This window comes from Macrotis lagotis, chromosome 4 (genome assembly GCF_037893015.1).
Source record: "Macrotis lagotis isolate mMagLag1 chromosome 4, bilby.v1.9.chrom.fasta, whole genome shotgun sequence".
In the NCBI taxonomy this organism is placed as follows: Eukaryota; Metazoa; Chordata; class Mammalia; order Peramelemorphia; family Peramelidae; genus Macrotis; species Macrotis lagotis.
Window position 1 is genome coordinate 278,588,428 of NC_133661.1, and position 20,677 is coordinate 278,609,104.

General features: G+C 38.4%; 1 protein-coding gene across 2 annotated transcripts in view; it reads right to left on the minus strand.

Annotated features, from left to right (window-relative positions):
* Positions 1 to 619: 619 nt before the first annotated feature.
* Positions 620 to 20,677, minus strand: part of MTHFD1 (methylenetetrahydrofolate dehydrogenase, cyclohydrolase and formyltetrahydrofolate synthetase 1) — a 90,024-nt gene continuing 69,966 nt past the window's right edge. The window contains exons 22-28 of one of the 2 annotated variants that reach the window (XM_074236156.1): positions 20,329 to 20,370; positions 17,834 to 17,934; positions 16,277 to 16,454; positions 9,617 to 9,724; positions 8,794 to 8,946; positions 891 to 984; positions 620 to 761 (exon numbers count right to left, since the gene is read on the minus strand). In XM_074236156.1, the coding sequence (XP_074092257.1) occupies positions 895 to 984; positions 8,794 to 8,946; positions 9,617 to 9,724; positions 16,277 to 16,454; positions 17,834 to 17,934; positions 20,329 to 20,370 (672 nt within the window). In that variant the 3' untranslated portion in view covers positions 620 to 761; positions 891 to 894. The remainder of the gene's footprint in view (positions 762 to 890; positions 985 to 8,793; positions 8,947 to 9,616; positions 9,725 to 16,276; positions 16,455 to 17,833; positions 17,935 to 20,328; positions 20,371 to 20,677) is intronic. The other variant, XM_074236155.1, reaches the window with a different exon arrangement.

Here is a 20,677-nt window from a genome sequence, read left to right on the forward strand (position 1 = left end):
TTATTTTATTTTGGGCCTTTTTCCCCCCTTTTTGGTTTTTGTAGGGCAGTGGGGATCCAGTGGCTTGCATGTCACACGGCTGGGTGATTGTTGGGTCTACAGGGCTGGATGTGGGATTGGGTGCTTGTGGCTCCAGGGCTGGTGCTTCGTCCATTGCGCCACCTGGCCATACCTACAATTATTACTATTTTTTTAATTTTAATTTTTTTCTCTCCCCTTTATTGCTCAAGCAAGTCTCTATTCATGGGGGGGAGGGGGTATTTCATTTACTCTTAAACAAGAATATTTTGTTAATGTAAAAAACATTTGTACAAAATGAGAATAAAAAATAAGAAAAAAAAGAGAAAAAAAGTGAGGGCGTTTGGTCAGCGATCTCCAAGATCCTTTCTAGTCTTAATATTTTCATTATGAGGTGAGTTTTGAGCACCAAGTACTTTGGAGCTTATCCTTATTAAAATCCTGTTTTATCACCTATTCAGTGGGGGATATTAAAACAAGAGCAGGGACAGGCACAGTTAAATGTATATTAGAGGTGGTACTAATTCTATATCAAGGAGGGGAAAAGGGTAAAAAGAGAATTTGTTGGAATTAGAAATAATAATAACTTTAAAGATATGAAAATTACTTTATTTAATAGAATTGATAAAAACTTTCATGATTTAAGCAAATCTATACATGACAATGTAAATGAGGCACTACAAATACAGGCTTCTGAGTAAACTTCCAATGTAGTTCCTGGAAGAGCTGGAAACTCAGCTGAACTGGAAGAGAAAAGAGAAATTAAACAAATAAGCATCATTTACTGCTGCTGAATATCACAATATGCAATCTTTATTTTATGGTCAAGAATCATCATAAAAACAAAGGGTTCTTCCTTGAATATAACTTACCAATTCAGAACAATCCATTCACCTGTTCTGATACAGGATCCAAGTCAATATCATAGAAACAGGGCCGAGTTGGAAGGCCAGGCATTGTACTCATCTAAAGAACAAAGCGGAATTGCAAAAATGAGCTCTCTAATCCTATTACCCTTCCTTCTACTTTCTTCATAGAAAACAAAACCAAGGGACAAGATCATATGGTGATTTTTCTCATCAGTCAAGGGAGTAGACATGAATAGTTATGGAATGAACTAAGCTATTAGATAGTATACCACTTAAAAATTCTACCACACAGAATTATCACATCTTGAAATAACCTGAAAGTTCATCAAATCCAATGCCCTCCAATGCCCTCATTTTTACTACATGAGGAAACTGGACAATTAGTTATTTAGAGTTCCATAACTCCTTAGTCAAGCTAGGATTGTGATTCTGGTTTCTTTACTTTTAGTTCAATGTTCTTTCTATAAGGTTGTACTGAATTTTTGCATCATTTCTTATTTGACTAGTTTTAGCAATTTTATTCCCCATCTACCTCTATCTTGCAAGGCTTTCCTTGCAACAAAGATGAAACAGCAACAACAAAAGCAGTTCAGCAAAACCAACCAACATGTTCCACACATAATCAGACTCCCTTATCAATGAAAGAAGGGAGATACATTTTCTTTTTCTGTTCTCTGGATCCAAGCTTAAGTCATAAAAATCCAATTTCATTTTACTTTTCTTTCCATTTATACTGCTGGAGTCATTGTATATATTGTTTCCTTGCTTTTGTTTACTTTCTTTTTCATCAGTTCATTTGAGTTTTTCTATATTTCTCATTTCTTATGACACAACAGTATTTCCTTACATTCATGTCTCCTAGTGTCTAGTATTCCTCAATCAATACATATACATACATTTTTTTCCCCCTACAATTAAGAATATTTTGGTTCTTGGGCTTTAACTCCCAGACGTATATGCCCATTAGGGGGAGAATCTCGAGATGAATATTTTAGTTACTTTTTTTCTGTTTTTGAGAATGGTCAAATCATATGCTAACATTATATCATTGGTTTCTTCCGGAAATGTCTTTACTATGAACAAGTTATATCTTTGTCAATTCTGCCTTACATTACTTAAGAAAGACTAAAAGTCCTCCACCTTATATTAATTTGTAACTCAATAATTAACTCAATTAGCATTAGACCTGTAAATAAGCTTGTCTTACAGGTTTACAGCAAAATTAAAGAACTGGATTCATGAAATTGTTTCATGTAATGGCTTCTGATATGGAGGTGAACAAAGATGAAGAGATGAATAAGCAAAATCTGAAAAGGATTAAATTATCTTACTTGTTTAGTTTAAACAAAGTTAGAAAAGATAAGAGTAACCCCCCCCCTTTTTAAAGAATGGATTTGTCTCAGTAGGCAGATTTTCTAATTTACTTCCAAAACTGAATATTTAACTAGGCAATAATTCTTCAAAACTCATGTGTATTTAAGCAAAAAGTATTTTTTATGGAACATAATAGTTTTATTGTCATTGTTCTTACTAGTTTAATTTAGACTTCCAAAAACTGAAGAGAACCCATCACATAAATAAATTATTAAAGCATAAAGTCTTTGCTTTTATTTTTTTAATTTTTTATTCTCATTTTGTACAAATGTGTTTTTTTTACATTAATAAAATATTCTTGTTTAAGAGTAAATGAAATCCCCCCTCCCCCATAAATATAGATTTGCTTGAGTGATAAAGTAAAGGGGAGAAAAAAAATTAAAATAAAAAAACAGTAATAACTGTAGGTATGGCCAGGTGGCACAATGGATGAAGCACCAGCCCTGGAGCCACGAGCATCTGAGCCCACATCCAGCCCCGTAGACCCAACAATCACCCAGCCATGTGACATGCAAGCCACTCGATCCCCACTGCCCTGCAAAAACCAGAGAAGAAAAAAAAAAAAAGACCCAAAATAAAATAAAATAGTAATAATAGTAGGGGTGGCTGGGTGGTGGACAGAGCATTGGCCCTTGAGCCAGGACCACCAGGGTCCAAATCCGGCCTCAGACAACCAACAATCACCCTGCTATGCGTCTCCAGGCAGGCCCCCAGCCCCATTTGCCCTGCACCCTCCCCCAAATAATAATAATAAAAAATGTGCTTCAGTCTTTGTTCTAACACCAACAACTTTGTCATGGGTGGATCACATTCTTTATGGTAAGTCCATCACAAAAGTTACTTCCATATTTTTCCAACGTTGCCATTGCTGATCGCAACTCCCTCCTTTCTTATTTCTCCACTACCATGTACTATATTTTCTCTCTCCTTTCACTCTGACTCTGCTGTAGGGTAGCTGAGTGGCGCAGCAGACAGATCCCTGGTCCTGGGACCAAGAGGCCCTGAGCCCCCTTAACACCCCTTCGGCCCAGCATCCACCTGGCCCTATGGTCCTGGACAGGTCTTCCAATCCCAGCCCCTTGCAAAAAGTATAAAAGAAAATGTGTTATATCTGACCACTCTCCCCCCATGGTCCATCCTCTCCTCCTTTATTCACATCCCCACCCCTTCCCCCCTGCTCCCCCCTCCTTCTTGCTCCAGATGTCTATACCCCATTGAGTATATATGCTGTTTCCTCTCCTAACCACCTCTGATGAGAGCAAAGGTTCCCTCATTCCCCCTTGCCTCCCCCCTTCCATATCATTGCAATAGCTCATTGTAATAAAGAAAAATCTTATTATATGAAATATCTTGGCCTATTCCCCCTCTCCTTTTTCTTTCTCCCATTACATTTCCCTTTTTTCTATTGACTCCATTTTTACACCATATTTTATCTTCAAATTCACCTTTCTCCTGTGCTTCAACTATAAAAGCTCCCTCTACCTGTCCTATTAACTGAGAAGGTTCATATGAGTATTATCAGTGTCATTTTTCTATGCAGGAATACATGCAGTTCATCATCATCATTAAGTCCCTCACGTTTTTCCCCTCTCCTCCACTTCTATGCTTCACCTGAGTCCTGTATCTGAAGATCAAACTTTCTGTTCAGCTCTGGCCATTCCAACAGGAACATTTGAAATTCCCCTGGTTCACTGAAAGTCCATCTTTTTCCCTGGAAGAGGACATTCAGCCTTGCTGGGTAGTTCATTCTTGGCTGCATTCTAAGCTCTTTTGCCTTCCAGTATATTATATTCCAAGCCCTACGAGCTTCCAATGTAGCTGCTGCTAAGTCCTGTGTGATCCTGACTACAGCTCCACGATATTTGAACTGTGTCCTTCTGGCTGCTTGTAATAATTTTCTCTTTGACTTGGGAGTGCTGGAACTTGGCTATTATATTCCTAGGAGTTGGTTTTTTGGGATCTCTTTCTTGGGGGGGGGGAATCGGTGGATTCTCTCCATTTCTATTTTGCCCTCTGCTTCTAGAATATCAGGGCAATTTTCCTGTAGTAATTCTTTGAAAATGATGTCAAGGCTCTTTTCCTGATCATGACTTTCAGGTATTCCAATAAGTTTTAAATTATCTTTCCTAAGTCTGTTTTCCATATCAGTTATTTTTTCAATGAGATATTTCACATTTTCTTCTAATTTTTCATTTTTTTTGGTTTTGAAGTATTGATTCCTGATTTCTGGTAAATTCATCAATCTCCCTGAATTCTATTCTTTGTCTGAAGGATTTGTTCTCCTCAGAGAGTTTTCTTATCTCTTTTTCCATCTGGCCAATTTTGCTTTTTAAAGCATTCTTCTCCTCAGTAACTTTTTGAACTGTTTTATCCATTTGACCTAAGCTGGTTCTTAGCATGCTATTTTCTTCAGCATTTTTTTGGATTTCCTTTACTAAGCTGCTGACTTCATTTTCATGTTTTTCCTGCATCTCTCTCATTTCCTTTCCCAGTTGTTCTTCTAACTCCCTCATTTGATTTTTAAAGTCTTTTTTGAGCTCTGTCATAGCCTGAGGCCAATTTCTGTTTTTCTTGGAGCCTTTAGATGCGGGAGCTTGTGCTTCCTCATATTCAGACTATTTTGATCCTCCTTGGGCTCATTTGCAAAATATTTTTCAATGGTACTCCTCTTATTTCTCTGCTTGCTCATTTTCCCAGCCTGGGCCTGGTTTTGGGGTGTTTCCTGAGCTTTTGGGACACTCCCACAAGGGTATCAGTGTGTGAGGCTCTGTCCTCCCTCCTGGTCTGTGAATGACCATAAGCGCCCCCCTCTGTCTTGGGGCTGAGGTGGGGAGGGTGCCTGCTGTTCTGTGGGGGGGCCTGGACTGCGATCAGGATCTGAATGTGGTCAGAGCTCCAGAGTCCTGTTTCAGGGGCAGAGGACAGAGCTCTGCAGTCTCTCTCTTCGCTCCCCTCCCTAGGTTAAATGGGCTCATGCCCTGGGGACTCCATCTGCTTCTGTTTCCTGGCTGTGTGCCCTGAGGGCTGGGCTCCACGTGCTTGCTCTGGCAGAGGTCCCCCGCTGTTGCCCCACTTTGTGCCCAGTGCTCCCCAGGGTGTAGCTCAGGAGACTCCCCCGCTGCTGTGAGCTGGGGCTCCCAGCGCCCTGGGGCTGCCTCCGGGAGGCTGAAGTTCTTTCGCTCTGGCGGGCCACCCCCTGACCCTGGGGAGCAGAGCCTTTCTGCTTTTTTCCAGGTTACCTTGAGTAGGAGAACTGCCTCTCTGGGTCCCTCTGTGGGTTCTGTCTCTCGAAAGTTTAGTTAGAGTCCTTAGTTTCGAAGTTTTATCAGAGAGCGCCTAAGACTTGATCCTTCATTGTCGCCATCTTGGCTCCACCCTCCCCTTTTATTTTCTAATAATAAAAACAATACCCTTTTTGGCTGGGTGGGCAAGTAAATCAGGTTAAGTAGAAATCAAAATAGCTTGCATCTGTAACTTTACACAGTATATTTTGATTTTTATAATTTTTAGTATAATAACAAAATATGTAAAGCTACTTTAAATGTAGACCAAAACATAAGACAAAGTGACAAGTATAAAAACATATTTAAAAGACCAGCTGAATGATCTTCTGCCATATAATGCAGTTTCAAATCTGTATTACTGGGGCAGCCTGGTGGCACAGTGGATAGAGCACCAGCCCTGGAGTCTGGAGGACCTGAGTTCAAATTCGGACTCAGACATTTAATAACTGCCTAACTGTGTGACCTTGGGTAATCACTTAACCCCTTTGATTTACAAAAAGCCCCCCCCAAAACCCCAAACTGTATCAATCTAAGGTTGACATTTCTAAGCCTAGCTAGGTCCCAATTCCTGAAAATAACGAATCTTGTCACATACTCTTCCAAGTTATCATTAAGTAAAATATGGTAATTGGTTCCAACTCAATGGAAATATGCAGTACAAATTCAAATGATATGACCACTTTATGGGATTCAGATTATTTGACTAACCAAGATTTAATGGGATCAGCTATATTAATCAGCAATTCCTGAAACATGAGCCAGAGACCTAGGAGTCCTCTAAAATTAGCATCTGGTATCAAATACTATAACCTGAAGTTCAAATGATATGAAGTTGGAGTTTAAGGTGAAGGGGGAAAATGGAACCAATCAGAAAATAAAGTTGAAAGGATTAGCAATTTTAGAAACAGGAAAGACATCATGTTACAATAGTAAACTGATAGAGAAGGAAACTTCATATAAATGTTAAAACAATCCACAGGAATTTGTGAGGTGCCCAAGATATACTCTGGTAAAGTTACCAATCTGTAGAACAAAGGATAATAGCTCTGAAGAAGCTCACCCACTCACTGCTCAGAGAACCACAACAGCTGGAAGAACCTTTTCTGGAAAGTCTGTTACTTGATGTTATCAGGAAGTGTTCTAAGGTATAGGCCATTCAATACTGGAATTCTCTGAATTGTTGCTAAATACTGTACACATGTGAATCTTGGAAATAAAATTACTGCTGACTCTATGTGTCCAAGCAGCTGAAAGGTTTATAGTAAATACTTATTTAATTTAAAGTTTTAAAGTGCATTCATTGCTATTGCTAGTGTCTTATACATATAGGTCAAATAAAAAAATCTGAAACAAGGAGTTGAGCAGGAAGACTCTTTTTACTGGTTTAAACTTCTTTTATTTTATGTCTTTAATTCTGCATTCACATTTATATCTTATCTCTAACAATGCAAAATAACAGTTGCAATATTTTCACAGCTACTAAGCTCTGAGTTATTTGAATGGGAAAAAATATATTACTGAGGGTGCTATTTAATATTCTTATTTTATAAGATGCTAGAATGAAGTAATTTGGGATTAGGTAAAAAGTGACTAAAATGTTCATATCCTTAGATCTAGAGAGATCCTACAAATATACAGCTAGTTATATACCCTAAGGTGAAGGGAGAAAGAAATTTCCCATCTTTATCAAAATATTCATTTTTTCTAGTAGTAGAGATCTGGAAATAAAAGTGTTTATAAACTGGGAAATGGCAAAACAAATTGTAGTAAATGAATGTAATACATGAACTATCTATTGCAGTATATGAAATTTCAAATGTAAAGATTTTTCAGAGAATCAAGAGAAACCCTGTATGAACTAATGAAGAAGGAAAACAATACATACATAATGATCACAATGTACAATGGAAAGATCAACCCACAAAACTAAATGTTGGATAATTATAATGACCAAGTCTGGCCCAAGAGAAGAGTTGAGAAAATACCCCTCTTTCTTTCCATTGCATTAGTAAAGAACTGCATATATTGTCAGAAAGTTAATATATTAATTTGTTTTAATGAATTGCCTCCCCCCCTTTAAAATTTTTTGTAACAAGGAATAGTTTATTGGGTGGGTAGTGACAGATATATTCAGAGATGAATATAAAAATTAAAATATGACTATATTTTATTTTAAAATGTTCATTTAAAATCACCTTCATTTGTTAATACAATAACTGTCTCAAGCCCTTTAAGACAGGGGATTCAGTTTGTCAATTCTAGGATAGGCATTAATACTATGAACACTGTAAATATGAAAAAAAATTCAATCATTTCTTCCATTTAAAAGTTAATTTATCTTCTAAAACACAATAACTTGTTACTTTCACTTATATAGTTTAGGTTGATTTAAATATTTAACTTTTTTGTACAGTGTGCTTTATAAATGCTTAAAAGAACTGAATGAATGCTATGTGGTATCCAAAGACAGTGTATCAAATATAGAACACAGAAAGGACAATTTAAATATAATCAGCTTGAAGGAAAATTGTAAACCAAGACAATGTAGTAAGCACTCTCTTTCCCCTTGATTTTTTTTTTTTTTTTTAGTTTTTTGCAGGCAAACGGGGTTAAGTGGCTTGCCCAAGACCACACAGCTAGGTAATTATTAGGTGTCTGAGGCTGGATTTGAACTCAGGTACTCCTGACTCCAGGGCCGGTGCTCTTATCCACTGCACCACCTAGCTGCCCTTCCCCTCAATTTCTAATCCCCCTTATAAAAAGTTCTCAGTTGGTTTCCAAGCTAGAAAGAACCAGGAAAACAAATACACTAACATATTAGAAACTAATTTAATGCCTCATCCCTCCTGGGGTATCTACATTTCAACAGGGACAATTCCTCAATTCAAAGGAATAATTCTAATGGTAGAAATTCAGATGCCTGCTATGAAACTCAGAGAGAAATGGGTAGAGGGTAGGTGCAAGAAATGGAGTTTTCCTGGTGCCCCTAAATAATGCATCACACCTACTTCTGTGAACAAGGCCCATCCTGAACTCAAAGTCATAATGGGAGTGGGGAAAACTGGAAGCACACTCCATGTTACTAATGATACCAAACAGTGTACTGCACCAGGACTAATCATTCTGATAGATTTAATTTCAATTTCCTTCTCTGGCAATAATGCTATTGTTAGTTACTTACTGGTGACTATAAGAATAAACTTAAAATAAGAAGCATAATCAGGACCAACATATTGAACAGTACTTACCGTCCCTACCAAAGGGTACAAGAAGCCAGCCCCAACACTAGCCCGGATATCACGGATTGGCAGAACAAAACCTGTAGGTACACCTTTCATCTCTGGGTTATGAGATAAGGACAGATGTGTTTTAGCCATGCAGATAGGTAGGTTTCCAAATCCCTAAAGAGCACAGAGGAAGGTGGGAAGAAGAAGAAAAGAAATGTTTATATTAATTGAACAAAACAATCATTTCAGCAGTGTAATTATAATATCCTTTATTTTCTTCCTAAAGCCAAATGACTTTTTATTTCTTTTGTACTCATCTGGCAGGACAGAAATAATTTCCACCTCAATGACAAATATATTTTGTCTAGTTATCAAAGACTAAAAATAACTCAAGTAGTAGCTGGATGAGAGATTAAAACACTTAGAAATCTATAGCATAGCTGAAGATTTTTGTTTCAAGTATTTAAATGATATAGTTGGGAGCAGCTGTATTGATACAGCAAAAGATACATTTTACCAATGCTTTCCATATTTTTCTGACGCATATCCATAATATGTAGCATGCCCAACATGAGAAAAATCTGAACCACTTTTCAATCAAAGCCCAATGCTTCTAAGAAGGAAGGCATTTCAGAACAGAATGGATCAGGAGGTGAAGTCTCATAGATGATAATCTCATCCAATTCTTTCTTTTTAGAGATGAGAAAACTGGGGCCCAGGAAAATGACAACTTGCCCCAGGTCATATGGAAGCTGGTAAAGTTGTAGTCAGCATCTCTAGCTTGATGTTCTTTTAGTTTTCTCACTGGAGTAGTAAGGAGAAGATGGAAACCATAAACTCCTACCTGCTTTGTGTAGATTTCCACTTTATGCTGAGCCTCTGGCAATAATTCAATGTCATCAGCCCCATAGATTTTCTGTGCAATTATCCTGATCTTGTCTACAACAGGGAGCTGGGGGGTGGGGTGTGCAGGTGATTTGATGGGGAAGGAGAGAGAGAGAGAGAGAGAGAGAGAGAGAGAGAGACAGAGACAGACAGACACAAGGAAATGATTGTCATTTAGTCACTTATTATAAGAACATTCACATACCAGGGGGAGAACAAGGCATGCAATATTTCTCTTTTTCAGATATGTCAGATTTTCCAAATAATGTTCTATTATTATAGACATTTCTTTTGATACTGAACACAGGAATTGGAAGCACAGTTCATGGCATGGAAAATGTTCACCAGAAAAGGGAGGAGAGGAATCATGGCTCTATAGTCTCATAAGTGATAAAGGACTAAGACACCAAATGTTACAAATAAATGTAGTAGCTTTGCTTAACTGGTTTTTAAAAAATTCTTTCTTGGTGATAAGGATAAGGGCAGAAAATTTTGGGGAAAATGTCTGTTGTGTAAAAAAAAAGAAAAACTCAAAAGGTACCATTAAAACTTTAAAAAAATTCAATAGCTGCTTGCTGTCTTGGATAAGCAGAGGGAGAAATTTTATAAAAATGAATACTGAAAACTGTTTCTATGTGTAATTGGGGGAAAAATACTATTAAGATTAAAAAAATCCATTAACATCCTCTTACTTTTTATTACATTAAATATCAGGATTTCTTGGTCTGCCCAACCTATTTGGCTAGGTAGGAAAAAAACCTCTTCTGAACATGTTCCCTCCTGCTTCTCTCCTAGCCTGCCTGCCAACCACTAATCTATCATACTCACTCCACAGATAATTTGCCTAAATCTGCCCTTCCTGTTACATACCTTGAGGCTAAGCCCCTAGGGATATTGATAACTTAGCTGAACTTATTCCTCAATGATTAACAGTCTCTATCCCACCATACTTTTCCCATCTCAATGATTCATTCCTCTCACTATTCAAACCCTATTTTCTACCCCCAACTGACCTCTTATTCCCAATTCCTTGCAAACTCCCCCCATACAATGTTCCTTTCTAAAGCCCCCCCCACCCCTTCCACACTGCAATCTTGAATGCCTGCTCCATAAATAATAAACTTACTCTCACCTTAAAACCTTTCCTATCCTATTCCTCCATCTTCTGGTTCTCCCCAAGATCTGGCTCCCTCCTGATGACACAGATATCCTAGTCACACCTTCCAGCACCTGCAGCACTTTCATTCACATCCCTGACTCAACACTAGAGGTGGGGGGAGCTGGCATACTCCTTGCTCATCATTGAGGCTTAGGTCTCCTCAAGATTCCGTTAACAGTTCTCTAACCTCCAGGATATTTACCTTCTTTTGTCATTGCAGTCATTGCCTGGCTTGGTCCTTCTCCCTTGCCTTCTCATCAGGGAATGTCAGTATAGAGGATGATACTCCCTCAACCTCCCAGCCCCTCAACTCCCTCATTTTCCATCTCAGACTCACATGAGTATCTTGATCTTGCCTTACCTATAATTATTGCACTTCTAGATTCCCAAACTCTGAAATTCCCATATCTGATGACATCTGTTATCATTTCATCTCTCCCTTTCTCATGCAACAATGCTGTTCTTTATCTTCATTACAATCCCCAATCCCTCACTCTTCTGCCCAGGATATCACTCCTGAGCTGGCTACACTCTCCTCCCTTCTCCATCTTGACCCCTTTATGAACCAGTTCCACTCTACACTTTTGTGCCCTTGTTCCATAATCCAATTGCTGATCTTGCCCTGGGAAGCCTCAGTCTTGGATTATTCCCACTACCTTTTCTCCTCACACACTGAAAAAAAAAACAAAAAACAAACCCAAATCTATGAATCTGTGCTGACTGGGTCCACTACAAATTAGATTGAATTATTTCAACTGAGCCCTAAGTATAGCATGACAACATTTTTACTAGCCTTTATCCCTAAAAAACTCACTTCACCACAGTGGATTTTCTATACTTTTTGCCCTTCCTCAAACCCTTCTCTCTTGGCTCTCCTCTCCCCATCTTCCTAAATTGAGACCTCTGCCTTGTATTTTCCTAAAAAACAAAACAAAACAGGAGTCATTTTCCAAGAGTTCTCTCTTTTCCCTTTCTCTCACATTACTTAATATGTTTTCCTTCTTCACCCCATTTCACATGAAAAGGGATCCTTGCTCCTGGCCAAGATAAACCTCTGAAGTGATTCTTCTCATCTTCTCCTTGTATCATCCACACCCATTTATCTTCCATCTTCTTCTGTCGACTGCCCGTGTCTCCTTCCCATCCCTGCTAGCTCTCATCCTATCTCTCTTCCACTTTGTTCTCCCTGTCCCTTTCACTCTCTTCTTTACTCCTATAGTCTGATTTCTGACCTTATCAGTCAACCAAAACTGCTCTCTTCAAAGTTCCCAATGAAGTTTTAAGAGCCAAATTTGATAACTTTTTCTCAAGCCTCATTTCTTGACCTTTCTGAAGCCTTTGCTTGTAGCCCAACCAGCCCTAATCTTCAGACATGCATTTACTGTAAAATTGCCTCCTGGACAACTCAAATGAGATGCCTTTCAGACATCTTTATTCAACTTCAAGCCCTCTGCTCCTTAACTTTCATACGATTATGCAGAGTACCATCATATTCTCAGTCACCCAAAATCACAACCTAGGTGTCATCTGACTCCTCATTCTCTTACCCATCTCCACCCCACCACCTCACCCCAATCCAATCTGTTGCCAAGGCCTGTCAATTTTTACCTTTGCAGCCTCTTTTGCATATGACCCCTTGTTTAAAGGAAGATTAGAATAAGATCATGACCCATAACTTCCCAGAAAATTGTAAACTCCCTTGAGTAAATATAGAAGTGAAAGAAGTTACAACAGTCCCATAGAAAAACCTGCACATAACCCTGGGCTCTCCTGGGTTCTTTGTTCTCTATTTCTATATAATACCTGACCTAGCTTGGGCTTGATGCAATCCACAAAGTTACTTTATCCTGCCACTACCCAGGACAATTGGCCTCTTGTGAGTAAATTTCCTTAAACAGCTCCATCTAATTAACCCTAATAAAACCTATTAATAACCAGGCTGGTGTGAGACTCTCTTTCTTTGGTATCTTAGTATTGTCCCAGAGGGAATGCTATTCTACAATTGGCATAATTAGGGCAGACGCATCTGTCCCCTTAGACCCCTTTCTTTCCTCAGACACTGCCAGCCTTCTAGACACTTCATGTCTAGACTCCATTGTAGTTGCCTTCTACTTGGTTTTCCTTCCTCTTATCTTTCCCTTTTCAGTCAAAATGATCTTTCTAATTAAAGTGCAGGCCTGATCATGACACTCCTCTTATCTCCCCCACCCACCCAATTCAATAAATCAACTTGGCTCCCTTTTACCTCCAAAATTAAAAAAAAAAATCTGTTGGGCATTCAAAGCCCTTCATAATCTGATATCTCCTATCCTTCCAGCTTCCTACAACTTTATCCCCTTCTCATATTTCTGACTGAGTTGACACTGGCTTCATTCCTGTTCCTTCTATAAGCCATTTCCATCTGCTGATTCTGGGTTTTCTCACTCCACCCCCTGGGCTTGGAATTCTCTCTCTCCTCATTTTTCTCCTAGTTCCTTCAAGTCCCACTAACTTCTGGTAGAAGTGCTTCCCAAGTCCTTTGCTGCTGGTGTCTTCCCTCATTCAATCAACTCTAGTTTGTCCTGAATGTATATTGCTTGTACAGGATGGTTGTCAGTCTGCCTCTTCCACTAGACTGTGATCTTCTTGGAAGCAAATTGATTTTACCTTTTCTTTTTGCATCCCCAGGGTTTAGCATATTTCCTGACTTATAGTAGGAGTTTAATAAATGTTTGCTGACTTCACTAGACCTAGAATTTGATCTTTAGACACATTTTGGCCTTGACCTTTTCTTTCTCTCCTTCACTGAATGCATCATTCCCACAGCTTTAATTCACTTCTTTGCGAATTATACCCAAATCTGTTTAAATCTTGAGATAGACAGTCCCTAGTTGCCCAATGGACAGCTTCACCTGGATTTACTAACCCAAGAATCTCAAGACCAAACTAAACAAACCTTGATCCTGTTCCCAATTTTTTTTTTTAATCTCTGCTTAATGACATTCTTCCAGTTGCCCAGGAGAGAGCTATTATTTTCAACTTCTTCCTCCTCATCTCCCACATTCAATTAGTCACCAAATCCTTGCTGATTCCATCCCTGCCATGCCTCTCAAATGAGTCTCTTCTTTTTCATTCACATGGCTACTCGCCTAATTTAAGCCATCATTTCTTCTCAACTAGGTTCTTGCAATAGTTTCTGGTCTCTACCCACCACTTTACTTTAATTCATCTTATACAATAGTCCCAGAGTACATCTTCCCAAAGAACAGCTCTGATCCTGTTATTTTGTTAATTAAAGAAAAAAAAAACTTTAAATAAAATCTCAGGTCCTTCTCCTTGAATGCCATACTCTCTACAAACTATGACTTACCTTTTTGACCTTATTTCCCATTAATGTCTTAAAAGGATTATAAATTAGCCTTAAGAGATCATCGAGTCCATCTCCCTTATGCATGAGATGAAAACATGGAAGCTTAGAGTAATTAAGTGCCTTGTCCATGGTCATCTGACAGAACTGGGGCTTGAACCCAATTCTTCTGACTCAAAAAACAGCATTCTTTTCCAGTATATCAAAATGGTTTCTAGAATGAAATATCAACTTCCAGTCCTAATCCACCTTTCCAGCCTTACTGGACATCTTTCTCCATTCCTGTCCTCTGTGATCCAGCCAAAAATGACCTTTTCTTCCTTTCCTCACTTATGACATTCCATTTTTGATTTCTAAGTTTTTGTTCAGATGGTGCCCTTTGCCTGGCATGCTCTCCTTCCTCATTGCCACCTTCTAAATGTACTTCTCTTCCTTTAGGTGTAAATCCAACACCATCTCTTTTCTGCATAGTATGCAGCCTCCTTGTATGTCCTTGTGTATGCTAGTATGTATGAATTAATCTCATTTTCCTGCTGTATATACTTATTGGGTCCCCATTAGAATGAAAACCCACACCAACTAGGAACTATTTCATTCTTTGTACTAGTATCCCTCAACACAGAAATGTTATTATAATAGTTAAGTCTCATGGTAATATCTCTATAAAGGCCAAAAGCACAGAACTGAACTATAATTCAATGAAATTATTTCTGTAAAAAGTAGTAGTTTAATGAAGTGTGGTCAAAACAAGACAGAGGTCCAGATGTCTATGGAGGATTAAGGAAAAAGCAACCACCAGTTAACTCAAAGTTGAGAGGTTGATAGGTTCTTGCTATTCCCTTCATCCCATGACCACATCCATATGGATCTCTTATTATCCATTACTATTGTCTTAGCTTAGTGAGGTTTCTTGACATGGTAAATGTTGATTACTGTATTCAGGAAAAAAAAATGTAATACAAATACAATTTTTTTTTAGGTTTTTGCAAGGCAAATGGGGTTAAGTGGTTTGCCCAAGGCCACAGATTACAGTTGGGTAATTATTAAGTGGGTAATTAATTGGTTAATTATTAAGTGTTTGAGGCCAAATTTGAACTCAGGTACTCCTGACTCCAGGGCTGGTGCTCTACCCACTGCGACACCTAGCCACCCCGAAATACAATTTTTAAAAAAGATAATTTCTCAACTCTCAACATGATTTCTTTCATCAAAATGTCCTACACAACTAGGACTTCAAAAACCATGGAACTGAGTTTGAATAGCACCACCACTACCAAAAACCCATATAAAAGAACTGAGCAGAACTAAAACATCATTCTCATATTCCAAACCAAGCTGCTGGTTATTGGACTTTTTATATCCAGTAATATTCTGAAATGTTCAGGACACAGGACTGAAAATAAAACAAAACAAACCACTCTGCGCATTAAGCTTATTTCGTTAGTATATGCTACAAGAACAGAGTTGCTGGGTCAGAGCAAATTTGATTTACTCACTAATGTCAAAAGAGAACAAATTCTGGAGGCAATTCTGTTCAATTCTGTACAATTCTGTACCTGAGGGTTTCACTGAATTCTTGAGATACTGATAAATCAATGGGTGAACTAAAAAGTACACAGTTCCTTCTTCATGTGAGAGCAGAGGGCCCAATCTGTAGTATGGTATATTTGGCCTAAAAGGCTTATTAAGTACAAAAGATTGAGCTCTAAGGGTGATTCTAGGAGAGAGGACCCCTGCTCCAATGGAAATGTGAAAAGCAGAATGTCCTTCAGGTTGACCTGCAGAATTGCTGTTTGAGTCGTGGGGATAAAGATGAGTCGATCCATCTACTCTCTTCCTATTCTCTCTAGAATACAAGCCAGCTAGTGGGAGTTGGGGTACAGTTTGTGGCCATGGGACAGAGAATAACCTGGTCCACATGGGGATCATGTTATGAAATTAGTACCACCAGCACAAGACTTGTAACCAATACTCTGAACTGTCCCTATGAGACACCTGCATAATGATGACATAGTAATTCAATTCTTGGGAGGTGATAAAAGTCACCAGGTGGGAACACAGAGAAGAACAGACTGCAGGTGTCGATCAGTCAATAGTGAAGAGACCTCACTCACCTCCACATTGTAGAGGAACTGGAAGTGACTCGGCACTTGTGATGCTCTCTGAACGGCATGAGCAAGGGCAACAGCTCCCTTCCCTCCTTCTGCCCAGTGGGTACACTTTACAGCATCAAAGGCTCCAGCTTCCTTAGCCAGACGGACAACCAGCTCCACTTCTGCTTCAGTATCAGTCCTGTCAAGACAGCACTCTTGTATGGCACACTGGCCACCATAAGACCTGGCTAGGGTCATCTTTATGCAGGTTGTTAGACTTTTGTCCATATTTTAGAATGTAATCTCCTTGAGAGTACAAATGGTCTGTCTTTTTTACTTCTACTTACTATTACCAGTGCTTGGCATAGTGCCTAACACATAGTAAGCTCTTTATAAATATTTGTTGACAGACTACTAGTTGTAAATTATTAAAGGGATTTAACTGCTACTAAATATAGTAGAAACCTATGACACAGACTTGGAGATGACAAAAGACAAATTCCTTCTGTGAAAAATAATGACAAACTCTAAATCATAAGATCATACAGCAGATCTAGTGCCAGAAGGGTCCTTTGGTACTAGGCATGGCATCAGCACTCGAATAATTCATTTACTGACTAAATTGGGGACTGACAGGTAATAAAACAGGAACATAACTCCTTCCCCCACATCATTAAGACAAAGGGACAACTTTATAGCTAAATTTTATCTTAGAGCTTTAGCTAAGACAATAGACTGTATCTTTTCTATTCACTGGGAGAAGTTTAGCTCTGCAGAGAAAAGGTTATATATAATTCCAACAAAAAAGCAAACTACTCTCTCCCTAGAGACAGGAACATGATGTAATTAATCCACACACTTTAAGGAAGGTTGTTCATTCTTGTCTAAACACTAGGGTCAGGGTTTCTACATCCACTTCTTCCATTTTCTTTCATTTTGACCTTATGGCAAAATTTAAAAACTGACCCAAGTCAGGATATATCAAAGTAGATATCCTGAAGGCATATTCCATCACCTAATTTGCTGGTTCAGACATGAGGCAGTCAGGTCCTCCTAAGAGAGTCAGATCACATCCAACAAAACTGCCAGTGAGATGCAATCCCTGCCCCCCCCCCCCAATAGCCTGGTAACTAACTCAAAAAGAACTCACAAAGTTTACAAACTGCCTTCCTCACAATAATCCTGTGAGATAGTCAATACAAGTTATCAACCCTGTTTTACAGTCCTACAAATAAACTCAGTTACTTTTCAGGGCAACTACCCCCCCCACTCCTTAAAATTTGGGTTTCCCCACATTGACCAGACTGGAAGTGCAGGAGCTCCTCATAGGTCAGACCCCACTACTGATCATTACAGGAGCTCTGACCTGCTCTTGCTTAGGCAACCTGGTGGCATCCAACTCCCAGAGGCTCACCATATTCACACCAAACTTAGTGTGGACATTGGCTTAACCCCACTGTGGCTCAGTCCTGAGTCCAAGGGCTCCACTAGCCTCAGACTTCCTGGGAGCAGGGATTATACCTTTGTGTCACCACACCTGGGAACTATTTTTCTTCATTGATTTCTTTTTTCACTTACTTGAATGCATTGACAGCCACTACTACTGGAATGCCAAAGAGCCTGGCATTTTGAATTTGTTTGCCCAAGTTGCAAAAGCCTTTTTCCAATAGCTCCAGGTTCTGTAAAAGTTAAGAATGAAAAATGTTTTATGAAGCCAATAAAAGTATTGTTTAGGTAGCAGAGCTGCCTTCTTCATAAGTGTCTCAATGTACAACTATCACCTCACAAACAAAGCAAGTGACTATGATGACTGATAATAAAAATATCAGATGGCTTTGTGCAGGTCAAGTCACAATCAAACTCCTTTATTCTTAGTTTTAACTGGTCTCAAGCATTCTGGGATAAATTTAACCTAAGTCCATAATACTCCAGTGAAAATACTAGGGTGCATATATGTATATATGAATGATTTGTTGTTCAGTTGTTTCAGTTGGTTCTAACTGTTGGGGCTTTTCTTGGTAAAGATAACAGAGTGATTTGTCATTTCCTTCTCCAGCTCATTTTACAGATGAAGAACTGAGGCAAACAGGGTTTAGTGACTTGTCCAAAGTCACACAGCTAGTGTCTGAGGTCAAATTTGATTCATAAAAATGAGTCTTTTTAATTACAGGACCAGTATCTTCTGTATCACTTAGTTACCCATATAAATTTATTACCACCACTTAAACCTTTTTAAAAAACTAGATTACATATATGTGTTTGTGTGTGTGCACATGTATATTATATATAAGAAATACATATATAAAAATAATAATTACATATTATAATACATACATATGCAACTATCTATATGTATTAGCAGAGCAACTATAACATTTGGGTTTCTGAAGAAAATGTATATGCTTTAACCTTTAAATGAATTATAGATCCATTATAGGTTCCTCAGAGTGACTTGTATGATATTAATATAACCTGAGCCCTGTCAGAAAATTTGTTTAAATTTTTTATATCTTGAATCTGTTTCTGAAGAGTGCTGTTCACACTTAATGAAAACAATTTAAAAGAAAAAATATCAAATTTTAGTTGAAAAATTTCTTCCCCTAAAAAAGATGAGGACTTAGTGTGTTAAGATTGACTGAGGATGAAAATTTAAATGTACAGTTTTGCTAATGAAGATATAAATTGAAGTGCCCAGGGGTGGTCATTCTAATTGAGGAAAGAAATCTGTGCACTTCAAATTTACAAAATAACCATAAAAGGCAAATTTAAGCTCATAAGATTGATCCAAGGTTGCAACAAATTTTCAGTGGCCTATTTCCAATGTTCCAAATGGAATAGGGATGCAAAACAGAGTAGTTAGATCACTGCAGAAACTCTTTAGAATGCAAAGAACTGAAGACCTGTGACAGCAGCTGACTCTGCCCTCTCAAACAACCAATTCTAAGCAAACATTTTTTGAGAGGCAAATAGCTAGCACAAATATAAACTGAGGTCAGGTTTGTGCTTCACAAACTTTTTTTGGGGGTGGGAGATAGGAGATCTCCTTTATATTAAATGGAAATGGGGCAACTAGGTGGTACAGTGGATAGACCACACACAGGCCCCGGAGTCAGAAGGACCTGAGTTCAAATCCAATCAGACACTTAATAATTACCTAGCTATGTGATCTTGGGCAAGTCACTTAACCTCATTGCTTGCAAAAACAAAAAACAAATAAATGGAAATGAACATGAACACAGTTGAATTTTTAAAAAATATCTATTTTTGTGTTTTCTGTACAAATCTTGATGTTCAGTCATATACAACTCTTTTGTGACCCCATTTGGAGATGTCTTGGCAAAGATGCTGGAGTGGTTTGCCATTTTTTTCTTAAACTCATTTTATAATTGAGGAAAGTGAGGCAAATAGGGTTAAGTGACTTGCTCAGGGTCACAAAGGTAGTAAATGTCTGAGTCCAAATTTGAACTCGGGTTTTACTGACTCTAGGCTTAGCACTCTATCCCGTGTCACTGAGCTGCCCATAAGTTCAAATATGTATTTTTAAAAGATCTAACACTTTTAAAGGGCTCCACCTTGGATCAGTCCAAGCACCAAATGGAGGAGGACTATAATACATTTAAAACCACTGACATACAGTTTACTGTATAATAATAACCAATACTTACATTTTATGGCATTTCACGTCTTTCCTTGAAATGTGCCTAGCAAGACTGAGAATCTTATTACTATTTTTTTTTTTAGGTTTCTGCAAGGCAAATGGGATTAAGTGGCTTACTCAAGGCCACACAGCTAGATAATTATTAAGTGTCTGAGGCCGGATTTGAACTCAGGTACTCCTGACTCCAGGGCTGGTGCTCTATCCACTGTGCCACCTAGCTGCCCCTTAATTACTATTTTAAAAAAATTTTTTAATTTAAATTTAAAAATTTTAAAAAAATATTTTACAATGTACTATTTTGCAAACTGAAGTTCAGAGAGACACCTCACAAAGAATCAAAGCTGGGGTTTGAATCTAAGTCATCAAATCTAGGGTTCTTTCAAAAACAGGCAGTCCAGGATTCGTGCAAGATTACCTCTTCTATGTAATCCTTTGGTAGAGGCATTCCAGCAGTGACCTGGATTGGGGAGAAGGGAGAAGGAGAAACAAAACATCAATAAATGGAAGTATTTTCCACATGTCATTTTATATTAGCTTTTAAATCTAGGTCCTTTCTATGAAGGATAAATTTTTCCCAATCCACAATATTTTACTAGCTTTGACAGTTATTTGACCCTTACCTCAAATGCCTCACCCTTGTATGACAGTGCCCTGATTCTAGTATGAGTCCAGTAACTGGATGTTTAAAGGGATGAACCATCACGGGGGTTAGTTAGCGGATAATTGGCTTTTTGGCCACATCAACTCAAAAAGGACAGCTAAAG